Source organism: Onychostoma macrolepis, chromosome 02, assembly GCF_012432095.1.
Source record: "Onychostoma macrolepis isolate SWU-2019 chromosome 02, ASM1243209v1, whole genome shotgun sequence".
NCBI classification, from domain to species: Eukaryota; Metazoa; Chordata; class Actinopteri; order Cypriniformes; family Cyprinidae; genus Onychostoma; species Onychostoma macrolepis.
In genome coordinates this window covers 23,278,064-23,292,266 of record NC_081156.1, presented here as the reverse complement: position 1 = coordinate 23,292,266, position 14,203 = coordinate 23,278,064, and the positions used below count along the sequence as shown (strand labels likewise).

Here is a 14,203-nt window from a genome sequence, read left to right as displayed (position 1 = left end):
GTCTATGTGAAGCCGTTCAAAAACTCACATTCATTTTTCACTTTGATGACAAGCCACATCAAACCCACAATCTAAAATTTACACAATATAATTAAACTTGTGGAAACACCTGTGTGTGGTTACTGAGGTAATGAAAAGGAAACAGTAGAATAATTCCTTACTTCCTTACAGTACATCACAACTGTCTTAAAGAAAGTTTTCCAGTGAAAGTCAAATTCTTCATAAAGTGCAGACTAACATGTCCATTGTCCTGATTCCTAATTTTAATTCTTTCTAATTAATTGATTCTGATATTAGTTACAATGTTTGTGAATTATGTCAGAATGTGTTAAAACTGATTTTAATTTAAATTATTACACGGTTGGATTCTTGTTGGTCAGTCACAACGTTCCAAGGTGTATTATTCAAATGCAACTGCTATCAACTAGTGCCTCAGTTGTCAACTGTATTTACTGTAAAATTAAACCAGAGGACTTCAGTATTGATAGCAGCGGTAATATATTATTTTTGTAATTATAAACAGGTAGGATGTCTGAGCTTTTTCTAGGCTCAAAGCTATTTGTTAGGAACTGTTTTTCTTTGTGGAAGCTGTGTTTAAAAAAAAAAAAACTCTGTGAAAGAGCTTAAATATTAAATAAATATTAAATATTAAATTACAAATATGAAATAAATATGAAATAAAGTTTTTCTTCTCAAATCAATATTTCATGTACTTATTTGGCAAGTATCTGTGTGATAAGCCCCACTTCGCTTCGGGGTGCTGATCACCCTGTTGGGGTTTATTCTGTGGTAACAACCGTCTGGATGTACATTATCCCCTATTTGTTCAGCTCAGCACAATATTCAAACTCGCCACAAGGAGGCATCATTCCTCAAATTATATATAAAGCTGAACCTTAAGAACAATCTGACACTACAAAGAGAAACACAGACTATACAGTAAGAAGAAAGTTCGGTTTATTTTGATAGTCCACTTTAGACATTCTACTATCTATAAGTAACTTTGTAACTACATGTCAACTAATTATCATTAATTTGCAACTACATGTCTACTAACTCTCAGAGTAGACTGTTAGGTTATGCCGAGTTCACACTGCACGATTTTCAAACTTGTCGGATCGCTGTTGTTTTCACACTACGTGACTATCTGGGGTAGCATTCAGTCACTGTTGTATTCACACTGCCCGATGGATCGGCGACAGGGGCTTTCACATTGCACGATTTCACAATAGGAAGAATCGCCGACAACTCTGTCTGATCCGCAAACTACGTTTCACAACAAAACCCACGCGAGAAGTGATAAGGAAATAACGCGAGAAGCTGCTTGCATCAGCCCGTTGTTCTCGAGCGAGACTGGAAGTATTAAAAAAATATAGCCTGCAAATGGTCTGTGCGCTGATTTCCAGCTACAAAAAGAAAAACAGATTATGCAGGAGGGAGATGCAGGGATTGTGTTCTGCAAAGAGTGGTAAATAATAATTTGCAGTAACTGTTATGCTGATGTTGCGGCTGGTCAAGCGTTTGTGCTTGTTTCTGTATGATATAATTGTACATATTAAAATACTGATATGGTCTATAACTCCTCACCGACCTTCCCTCTGCCCTGTATCTTTGTCTCTCATTGGCTGAAGGTCATCGTGATGTAGTTTTCAGTCAGAAATCATTGCACACAGCAGGATTGTGAATCGCCGACAGCTCCAGATATTTAGCATGCCAAATATTTCACGGGCCTCGGCGACGTGTTGGCGATTCCCTCAGATCGCGTCTTTGGTAATTCATACTGCGCGATTGTCACTCGCGTGAACTAGCTCCGATTTGCCTCCAATGTCGGGCATTTGTCGGCGATTTATCAAAACCTGTCGGCGAGTGAAAAATCGGGCTAAAATCGTGCAGTGTGAACTCTGCATAAGGTTTAGGGTTATTAGAATAAGTTGACATATACTTGCAAAGTTTCTCATAGTCAGTATGTTGTATGTTGTGGACCCATCAAAATAAAGTGTTAGAAGATATCAAGCAGACAGTCTACTAATACTCTAATGACTGCTAGTTGACTAGTTGCAAAGTTACTTACTGTTGGTAGAATGTCTAAAGTGGACTATCAAAATAAAGTGTTACTGAAAGTTCTGTTAAAATATTCTCCCTTTTTAACTTAGAGCAACAATGGCAAAGTGGGTGATTATTACTCTTTTCTTCACAGCTCTTGAGTTTGGTAAGAACATTATTTCATCATTTACACTTTATCTGTGTGAGATACTCAGTGTCAGTACATGAATAATGGGCAAATCTATTTTCCAGTGTGCTTGGGACAAGACAAAGTTGAACAACCTTCAAGACAAATGACTGCAAGTTACTCTACTGTGCAATTACTCTACCAGTTTTCCTAATGTTTATCACTTCTGGTACAAACAGCTACCAAACCAACATGATCTCACAGAATTCCGTGTAATGTTCACGGACTTAATTAACCCCGAATCTGTGGTGGTATCACGGAATCGCCGAAAATTCCATGATGGGTTCACAGAAGGCATCAGCCGTGGTCCATGCACGGATTCACTGGTTCAACACCAGCGCTGCATCGGACCACGTAAAAAGAGTGACTCCGATGCAGTTATACTTTCACTGGAGTACCTGACCCCACCCCTACCCTAAACCTACCCAGTTCTGAACAATAATGATGACGATAAATTTCCCAGTATCGCGTCGGCATATTGATGCTAAGGGTTTCCGTGCGTGGAGCACGGCTGATGCCTGTCACTGACTTACATTGGTATCACTTCTGTGAGCCCATCACGGAATTTTTGGCGATTCCGTGATGCCACCACAGATTCGGAGGTTAATTAAGTCCGTGAACATTACACGGAATTCTGTGAGATCACGTTGATCAAATGACTGGTGTATGAAACAGATCTGATCTTCTCTCTCAAAGAGCTCTCTGGAAGAGGTGGGGTTTAAAGCACTGATATCTGATGTGATCTTCTTAAACAAGTCTGTTAGAGAGAGCATAAGAAACACACACAATGATATTCCATTCTGTCATTCTGCTTTCTGCCTTTGCATGTAAGTATTGAAGTGTTTTGTGTTTTGCATCCCAGTACTCTGAGCAGCCAGAATGGCTAATTACTGAACAAAATTAAGTATAAAGTGTTTTTTTTTTTTAATGTTGTATATTGCATTAAATAAAAATATTTGATCTACCTTTGCAGATGCAGCGTATGGAAATGAAATTAAACCAACCAAATCAGAGGAGTTTGCTGACGGGGGTTTAAGTGTTAAATTATCCTGCAGTTATTCATCTGCAGACTATCTTCACTGGTATCGTCAGTATCCCGGATCAGCTCCTGAGTTCATTGTGCTCATCTTAGAGAGTGCAAAACAAGCTGAGGAGTCTAATGTAGATTCCAGATTCACTGCCAAAGTCACCAAAGACAAAGAAAACCATGTGGATCTGGAGATCTCCTCTGCATCTACATCAGATTCTGCTCTGTACTACTGCGCTCTGCAGCCCACAGTGACAGGAAACACAAGAACACTGTACAAATTACAAAAACCTGATACACAGCATTGCATCTATCACACATATCCAACCCTCATATCTGCTATAGTTAACACAAAGGAACATCCCTCTATTCAGCAAAATCAATATTATAGTTTGTCATTCACAACATAAAAAGATCTAACAGAAATGGTGACACAAAGATTTGGTTAAGAGATGCTTCTCCAGATATTCATAATGTTTTAAGCAGCATGTTCAAAAAGCCGCAGAATAATTACTTATTCAAAAAAGTACCTACTCAAGAGAGTATGCAATTTCAGACGCAGCCATGATGTTTTGTAAAACCTGAACAATTCTTCATAAAGGTAGGATGAGATTTTAAGTAAATACTTACTATATGTGTGTTCGACTTGAAGCAGCACTGCGCAGAATGATCACTGTATGACATCAAAGTACCGCGAGCAATAAGAGAGCAGACGGATCCTGATGCATTCGAATCACTCTCGCGGTACTTTGATGTCATACAGTGATCATTCTGCGCAGTGCTGCTTCAAGTCGAACACACCTCATATTTGCCATGTTGTCATTGTCACGTGACCTATCAGCATCAGTTGGTTTGTGTCACTGCCATATATAAATCCTCTCCCGTGGCTTCATGGGATAGTAAATTATCCATCTTATGTACACTTCAGAATCACACCAGTACTGTGAATTCTGACATAGCTCATTTGTCACATACTGTCTTTTGTCTACTATAAAGTAGGGAAATGTGTGATTTCGGATGCAGCCAATGTTTACCAATTTCCAACTTCGTCCACAAGGGGTCAGCACTGCTCTCTTCATTTATAGGTGTAAAATATGACATGAGTCACATGACACAAACCTTTAAAGAAGACATCTGTGTGATAATCACAGAGTTTTTGAGAGCAGAGTTGAGTGAATTTTCTGTTTTTTTACCTTATAGAACAACTATGTTTAGATGGGCTTTGATTTCTCTGTGTTTTATAGCACATTATGATGGTAAGCACATTTTTTCTGTTTCTGTTTACTTTAAAAGAAAAGGCTTTGTGTACATCCAGGTTACTAAATGTTTAAGTTTAATGCTAATAATTTATGTAAATGACTTATATTGTTTTTTGTTGTTGTTGTTGTTTTGCAGTGTCCTTGGGACAGGACAGCGTTGAACAGTCTTCAAGAGAAATGCCTGCAAATGAAGGAGCTCAAGTTATTTTAATGTGTACTTATACTACTTCTGGAACTCCATATCTCTTCTGGTACAAACAGCTACCAAACAGTTCACCAACATTCATTCTGAGTCAATATACCACCGAGCCTGATTTTAAGAGATTTTCTGCAACAATGAACTCTACATCAAGAACATTTCCATTGATAAATAAGAATCTACACGTGTCTGACTCTGCTGTGTACTACTGTTCTACATTTACATTACATTTACATTTAGTCATTTAGCAGACGCTTTTATCCAAAGCGACTTACAATTGGGGAATACATCGAGCGATTAATCTTGAAGAGGCAATCAGACATACGAAGTGCTTGCAACACCAAGTCTCAGACATTGTTCAAATAAATACAAACTACCAAAGGAAGGAATAAGTAAAGATAATTTTTTTTTTTTTTTTTTTAAGTTTAGGATGAAGTCAAGTGCTGTCGAAAGAGATGAGTTTTCAGTTGTTGCTTGAAGATTGACAGGGATCCAGCATTCCGGATAGAGGTGGGAAGATCGTTCCACCAGCCAGGAATGGTGAATGAGAATGATCTAGAGAGTGATTTTGCGCCTCTGTGATGGTATCACGAGGCGTCGCTCACTAGCAGATCTCAGATTTCTGGAGGATGTAGTTTGTTAATAGAGAGTGCAAGTAAACGGGTGCTGAGCCAGTGGTTGTTCTATATGCAAGCATCAGTGTCTTGAACTTGATGCGAGCCGTGATTGGTAGCCAGTGCAGGGAGATAAAGAGAGGTGTAACATGGGCTCTTTTGGGCTCGTTGAAGACCAGTCGTGCCGCTGCATTCTGAATCATTTGTAGAGGTTTGACTGTATTAGACGGAAGTCCAGCCAGAAGAGCATTGCAATAGTCCAGCCTAGAAATGACAAGGGCCTGGACAAGAAGTTGTGTAGCATGCTCTGTCAGAAAGGGCCTGATCTTTCTGATGTTATATAGTGCAAACCTGCAAGATCGAGCAGTTTTTGTAATGTGGTCTTTGAAGGTCAGCTGATCATCAAAGATTACACCAAGATTTCTGACCGAAGTTGATGGGGTTATTGTTGATGAACCTAACTGGATCGTGAAGTCATGCTGTAGAGTCGGAGTGGCAGGGAGGACAAGAAGCTCAGTCTTTGCCAGGTTGAGCTGCAGGTGATGTTCTTTCATCCATGCCGAGATGTCCGCCAGGCAACCTGAGATCCTTGCAGTTACCGTTGGATCATCTGGTTGAAAAGAGAGGTAGAGCTGTGTGTCATCAGCGTAGCAATGGTATGAGAATCCATGTGCCTGTATGATGGGACCCAGTGATGTAGTGTATGTGGAGAAGAGGAGGGGTCCAAGAACTGATCCCTGAGGAACCCCAGTGACTGACCCTGTTCTCTGAGGCCCACAGTGACTGAAACACACTCAACACTCATACAAAAGCCTCAGTTACATGAAAAGGTGCAAATCCACCTGCTATTTATTTCTGTCCCACAAAAATAATATGCATGCAATAATAATAATAAAAAAATTTAGTTAGTGCTGTGCAAAATGAATGTCATCAACTTTATGAGATCTAAAGTATTATAACAACCAAAGTATGAGGAACAATGTAGTTCATATTTAGTTCACAGTTTGTGTTCTGAGGACTTACTGTATATTATATGACAGTTACAGTAGAAAGTAACCACAAGAGGGTACAATAGGATATGAATAGTAATTAAATTATCCAGTGGTGTATGAAACAGATCTGATCTTGTCTCTCAAAGAGCTCTCTGGAAGAGGTGGGGTTTAAAGCACTGATATCTGATGTGATCTTCTTAAACTTCAAGTCTGTAGAGAGAGAATAAGAAACACACACAATGATGCTCCATTCTGTCATTCTGCTTTCTGCCTTTGCATGTAAGTATTGAAGTGCTTTGTGTCTTGCATCCCAGTACTCTGAGCAGCCAGAACTGCTCATTTCTGCTCAAAATTAAGTATAAAGTGTTCTTCATGTATAGATTCAGTTTAAACACCTGTTCTTAAAAGTTTTGATCTACTTTTGCAGATGCAACGCATGGAAATGAAATCAAACCAACCAAAACAGATAAGTTTGCTGATGAGGGTTCAAGTGTTAAATTATCCTGCAGTTATTCATCTGCATATACTCTTTACTGGTACCGTCAGTATCCCGGATCAGCTCCTGAGTTCACTGTGCTCATCTTAGACAGTGCAAAACAAGCTGAGGAGTCTAATGTAGATTACAGATTCACTGCCAAAGTCGCCAAAGACAAAGAAAACCATGTGGATCTGGAGATCTCCTCTGCTGCTCTAAAAGACTCTGCTCTGTACTACTGCGCTCTGCAGCCCACAGTGACAGGAAACACAAGAACACTGCACAAAAACATGATACACACTACTGCATCTACATGATCACATATCCAACCTCCATATCTGCTATACTGTAGGTGACACAAGGGAACATCCCTCTATTCAGTAAAAACAGCATTATAGATTGTCATTCACAACATAAAAAGATACATCAGAAAGGCTGACGCAAAGATTTTGTTAATAGATGTTATTCCAGATATTGATAACATTTTATAAGGCAACCATGTTCAAAGAGGTGATAAAATCAACTTTAAATGCATTTGCTTTTTCCCAGGTGGTGAGGAAAGAGGTGTTTATATCTGAGGGTATTTTGCTGACCCTGACAGACACTGTGTCATCACAGATCATTAAGATCATTTAAGCTCAGTTTAGATCATTAAGATCATTTAAGCTCAGTTTAGATCATTAAGATCATTTAAGCATGCAGTACAGACAATGATACTCAGTTATTTTTAAAATGAAAAGCTTTATAACATACTCAGGTAAAACATAAGCATAGCGGTGATCAAGCATTTGTTTAAAAACCTATTTATACCAATCATACTTTCATAAAGAATTGTTCAGGGTTTGCAGAATAACATCATGTTTTGCAATTTCAAACTTCATCCACAAGGGGTAAGCATTGCTCTCTCCATGTATGAGTATATCATGTGACATGATACAAACAAGAAGAGCTTTGTGACATAAACACAGAGCTTTTGAGAGCAGAGTTGAGTGAATTTTCTGTTCTTTTACCTCATAGAATGTAGGTTCTGCACCGTCTAGTACTTCAGTTTCATTCACAGCTCCCAAAGAAAAACTTCAGTGCTTTACAACTATAGGACAGGAAGAACTAAATAAACTTATCACTGCATCTAAACCAACAACATGTTTATTAGATCCTGTACCCACTAAACTACTGAAAGAGTTGTTACCCGTAGCAGAAGAACCGCTTCTCAATATTATTAACTCATCGTTATCTTTAGGTCACGTCCCAAAACCATTCAAGCTGGTGGTTATTAAGCCTCTTATTAAGAAACCACAACTAGATTCTAGTGAACTGGCAAATTACAGACCCATTTCAAATCTGCCGTTTATGTCTAAAATTTTAGAAAAGTTGTGTCTGCTCAATTGTGCTGCTTCTTGCAAAAAATGATCTCTATGAAGAATTTCAGTCAGGTTTCAGGCCTCACCATAGCACAGAAACTGCACTTGTTAAAATTACAAATGACTTGCTTCTTGCGTCAGACCAAGGCTGCACCTCATTGCTAGTTTTACTTGATCTTAGTGCTGCTTTCGACACTATAGATCATGACATACTCATAGATCGATTACAAAACTATACGGGTATTCAAGGGCAGGCTTTAAGATGGTTTAGATCCTACCTATCCGATCGCTACCACTTTGTTTTTTAAACGGGAGCCATCTCAACTATCACCAGTAAAGTATGGAGTACCACAAGGATCTGTCCTAGGTCCTCTGCTATTTTCAATATACATGTTGCCCCTTGGTGATATTATTAGAAAATACGGGATTAGTTTTCATTGTTGTGCTGATGATACTCAACTATATATCTCAACAAGACCAGATGAAACTTCTGAACTATCTAAGCTTATAGATTGTGTTAAAAATGTAAAAGATTGGATGACCAATAATTTCCTCCTATTCCCTTAAATTCGGATAAGACCGAGATATTACTATTGGACCAAAAAACAGTACTCAGAATCTTTTTGATTACAATTTGCAACTAGATGGATGTACTGTTACTTCCTCTACAGTCAAAAATCTGGGTGTTATATTAGACAGCAACTTGTCCTTTGAAAATCATATTTCCCATGTTACAAAAACAGCATTCTTCCATCTTAGAAACATTGCCAAGCTTCGAAACATGCTACCTGTTTCAGATGCTGAAAAGCTAGTTCATGCATTCATGACCTCTAGACTGGACTATTGTAATGCACTGTTAGGTGGTTGTCCGGCATCTTCAATAAACAAGCTACAGATAGTCCAAAATGCAGCGGCTAGAGTCCTTACCAGGTCAAGAAAATATGATCATATTACCCCAATTTTACAGTCTCTGCACTGGCTACCTATTAAGTTCGGATCAATTACAAAATACTATTACTTGCCTATAAGGCACTAAATGGTTTATCTTCATGCACTCAAATAGTCTTCTACCACGCTACAATCCAACCCGCTCCCTAAGGTCGCAAAATTCTGGACTTTTGGTAGTACCTAGGATAGCAAAGTCCACTAAAGGAGGCAGAGCTTTTTCACATTTGGCACCCAAACTCTGAATAGCCTTCATGATAACGTTCGGGGTTCAGACACACTCTCTCTGTTTAAATCTAGATTAAAGACACATCTCTTTAGCCAAGCATTCACATAATAATCTTGTACTGCATTTATATCTAATCAAATGTACATTATAATTCTTTAGATTGGGTTGAACAAATCATTTTGCTTGAATAGAACAGCAGCTACGCTAATTACGTCTCTATCTGTTTCTCTGATTCTGCCACGGGATTAACATCCTGTGGTAACTAGGAATTACTGAAGGCGTCAGTCTGGATCCAACCCTTAAAAAGATCCGGGATGACCAAACACCTGAGAAGAGATGATGCCCACATAGCAATTTTCTCTGGCCCAGCTCCGCCCACACAATCAGCTTTGCTTGGCCCGCATACCGCAATGACTTACGGTCCTAGTGTGTACCAAGTCTGGATTCCAGACAAGGGCCACACATGGGCCAGAACTGGCCCAAGTCTCAGCCAAGTTAATTACCCATAACTGGCCCTGAATTGGGCCAGTTATTCATGTGGCCCTTGTCTGAATCCAGACCTGGTCCACACTAGGACCGTAAGTCATTGCGGTATGTGGGCCAAGCAAAGCTGATTGTGTGGGCCAGAGCTGGGCCAGAGAAAATTGCTATGTGGGACCATACCTGTATGACCATAGCTGGCCCTATTCTGGCCCAGACAGCAACATAGTGTTGGCCCAGATCCTAGTGTGTACCAGGTCTGGATTCCAGATAAACACATGGGCCATAACTGGCCCAAGTCTCAGCCAAGTTAATTACCCATAACTGGCCCTGAATTGGATCTAGCGGACACTGCTTGCTGTCTGGGAAATATTTGATATTTATTTGATATATTTTTTTGAATATTCGACAAACTTTTGAATGTTTGAGGTTTTACTTACTAGTCAGATGGTTCATGGTGCTTTGGAGATGTTCTTCGACAGGAGATCTGCTCCGCTCCAGCTCTGCAGCACAGCCATAAGCATGGAAGAATAGGAACAATATGTCACATAGCCAACAAATGTAGTATTCAATGTCAGGATTATTAGAAATAAACAAACTACAGGAGAGGTGAAATGCAATAATAATAATAATAATAATATACAAAACATACAAAAAATCTTAAGATACCAGAATTCATATTTTTAGGTTTTACAGATGCATGATGATATAGTTGAAATATACTGTGAAAAAATTCATCAAAACACATCAAAGTTACGCATTTACATAAATAGTACAAAAGTCAAATAAAATGTCCTGAAATTTCATCATGTATTGTTTAGTAGGCCTACATCAAACTGTAAATTGAATGAGAATATGAAAGCAGTGAATGCAAAACATTGTTTGAAGTCAGTTGTATATAAATAAAACAACAGGATATACTATTCTATAATATAACATATAATATCATATGAGGCATGAATATAATTTCACATGTAAACACAATTAAACACAATATGAGCTTTATGTTATGCATTTTAAAATATATTTTCAAATGTATTTCAATATATTTAACAGTGTTTCACATATATGTGAATATATTACCTTTCTGTATGGGAAAACATTGGGATTTTAGTCAAAAATATTTGAAATGGATTTTAAATGTGGGTCAAGATCGGCAATACTTATGTGGCCCACATATCTACATTTGACATCTGGCCCATGTCTTGTGTGCCGTCTTAAACCGGTACCATCTCTGCCAAACCGGGCCATGTTTGGCCCACATGCTGTATGCCAGTGCCGGATGAATGGCAGATGAATATATGAATATATATATAAAACAACAGAATATATTATTCTATAATATACTATATAATATCATATATTATATAATATCGTGAGGCATGAATATAATTTTGCATACAAACACATAATAACACACAGTATGAGCTTTATGTTATGCATTTTAAAATATATTTAACAGTTTCACATTTATGTGAATATATTACCTTTCTGTATGGGAAAACATTGGCATTTTACTCAAAAATATTTGAAATGGATTTTAAATGTGGGTCAAGATCAGCAATACTTATGTGGCCCACATATCTGCATTTGACATCTGGGCCAAATACTACATTTGACATCTGGCCCATGTCTTGTGTGCCGTCTTAAACCCGGTACCACCTCTGCCAAACCCGGGCCATGTTTGGCCCACATGCTGTATGCCAGTGCCGGATGAATGCCAACTGTGCCAGATGCATGCCAAGTCTGGGCCAAATTTGTTTGCTGACTGGGTGGCAACCCCTCAGAGGACCACGGAGGATGCCAACCCTCAGACAACATACAGAATTACCAAGTTAAGTCTGTCATAACTTAAATATATTGGGTTTCTTCCTCACATATGTACGTGTATATATGTGTGCATATGTGTATGCATGTATATATGTATATATATATATATGTGTATGTGTATAGTAGAAACTTAATTTCCTGTAAAGCTGCTTGTAACACAGTTCGTAGATCGGGAAGAAGGAGGCGGGAACCGGCGAACGTTCAAACAAAGTTTTAATAAAATAAACAAACATAAAAGTAAAGCGGCAGCCCCTCACGGACGACTCGCACAAAATACAAAATAAAAGTCCAGGCCTGGTCCTCTCTCGTCTTCCACTGTCGTCCTCCTCCTTTTATCCTTCCGGAGCTCCTCCGTGGGACTCGAGACCGGCGAGTGGTGCAGGTGTCGCTCATTATCATTAACTCCACCGGCCTCGCTCCGTTCCCACGGCTCTCGGCCCCGCCCACTCGCCACACTGCTTTGCAACGATTGTATCGTAAAAGCGCTATACAAATAAACTTGAATTGAATAGAACAACTATGTATAGATGGGCTTTGATTTCTCTGTGCTTCATAGCACGTTATGATGTTTTTTTTTGTTTCTGCATACTTAAACAGAAAAATGTTTACTTGAATATACTAAATATTTACACTTAGTTTCCTAATAATGTTAATGATTTAGTTTTTCTTTTCCAGTGTCTTCGGGTCAGGACAGGGTTGAACAGTCCTTAAGAGGAATGATTACAAGTGAAAGAGATCAAGTTATTGTAAAATGTAATTATTTTACCACTGGTACAAACATAAACCTTTTCTGGTACAAACAACTACCAAACAGATCACCAACATTCATTGTGAACCAATATACCACTGAACCTGATTTTAAGAAGAGATTTTCTGCAACATTGAACTCTACATCAAGAACATTTCCACTGATGATCAAAAACCTACACGTGTCTGACTCTGCTGTGTACTACTGTGCTCTGAGGCCCACAGAGACTGAAACACACTCAACACTCACACAAAAACAGAGGAAGTCTTCAGTTATATGACGAGATGCAAATTAACATGATACTGATGCACATTCATCCCATATGATCTTGTGACATTGAATCATAAAACAATAAAGAGAATAAGATTCCCAACTGCTAACTCAGACAGTGAATGTATTCAATCAGACTTCATTTTCATTAATTTTATTAATACATTTATTAAAATAAACAAAAAACTTACTAATGAATTAATTAGGAAAATATTGGCTCGGTTTCCCAGACGGGGCTTAGTTTAAGCCAGGACTAAGCCTTAGTAAAATTAAGAAATTTAAGCAGCTTTTATAAAAATGCCTTAGAAGAAAACATTACAGGTGTGCATCTTGAGACAGAACAATGTGACTGACATGTTTTAAGATATGTCAGAGCAAAATATTTTTAGTTGAGACAGCTCAAACATGCATTTTAGTCTAGGACTAGCCCTAAACCTTGTCTGTGAAACCGGGGGTAAGAAATGAATATATTCATATTATCAAGCCTCATTACAGGATCATTAGCTCCTCCTTTTTATTTAATAAATAACATGTCATTTACAGATCTGCTCCTCTACCTCTTTCATTCATTTACCAAAATGAGCATCATCTCAACAGAGAGCAGGAAGTTCCTGATTGATTGACTCAGTTCCTGCAGAAACTCAGAGCATCACAATCATCATAACTCAGAGAACAGAAGAGCATCAACAGAACTGATCTGACTTAGTAAACATGGACAGACACTTGCTACTGATATTAATCATGATTTCAGGTAAAATACTCTTTGATGCCAACGCTAAGGAAAATAGATAATTAAGTGTAATGTGACTGAATTTAACTTTTTAAAATGTAAGCAAATATTTATTTTCATGTTTGCAGGTGTGATGGCTGCAGACCAGATTTGGCCAAATAAGGATGCAAATGCCATCAGTACAGAAGGAGAGTCTGTGAGATTGAGTTGCTCATATGATACAAGCAGCAGATATGTTACACTTTACTGGTACAGACAGTATCTTAATGGAGAACCTCAGTATTTAATGTGGAAAGAGGCTCGGGATTGGAGTAGCACTGGGACTCCAGCTGAACCTCGCTTTCAGGCGACTACATCAGAAACATCCACTGAACTCACTATTACTGGTGTAACTCTGTCAGATTCAGCTCTCTATTATTGTGCTCTAAGAGTTGAAGCCCAGTGATACAAAGTCTGTGAAGCTGTACAAAAACTCAAATTCATTTTTCACTTTGATCTCAAGCCATATCAAAACTAATCTATTAGTCACACAATTTAATTACACTTGTGGAAACACCTGTGAGAATTTTTTTTGTTTGTTTTTTTTTGTTTTTGTAATGTTAAAAAAAGAGGTAGACGTGAAACAATGCACAAAAGAAGACACAAATTTGTAAGCATTTTCATACTTACAGACAACATAATAAATTTAGGTGATTTCAGATAATATGTATTTCATTTTTATTTCCTTTTCAGTAACCACACACAGGTGTTTCCACAATTATTGTAATTATAGTGTACCTACAAAGAACGTACGTGTAGGTATAAGGGAACAATG

General features: G+C 38.2%; 1 long non-coding RNA gene and 2 gene segments (V, D, J or C); all 3 read left to right on the top strand.

The window, feature by feature from the left end:
- The first annotated feature begins 1,429 nt into the window (after positions 1 to 1,429).
- LOC131530456 (uncharacterized) lies at positions 1,430 to 2,476 on the top strand. The gene is made up of 3 exons (XR_009268395.1): positions 1,430 to 1,468; positions 2,154 to 2,209; positions 2,296 to 2,476. It is a non-coding gene; the product is annotated as an uncharacterized LOC131530456 (long non-coding RNA).
- A 390-nt stretch (positions 2,477 to 2,866) lies between these two features.
- Positions 2,867 to 3,821, top strand: LOC131530146 (T cell receptor alpha variable 5-like). The segment is given in 2 exon segments: positions 2,867 to 3,057; positions 3,204 to 3,821. Coding segments are annotated over 2 exon segments (504 nt in total).
- A 2,653-nt stretch (positions 3,822 to 6,474) lies between these two features.
- LOC131530287 (T-cell receptor alpha chain V region RL-5-like) lies at positions 6,475 to 7,142 on the top strand. The segment is given in 2 exon segments: positions 6,475 to 6,600; positions 6,749 to 7,142. Coding segments are annotated over 2 exon segments (405 nt in total).
- Positions 7,143 to 14,203: the final 7,061 nt, after the last annotated feature.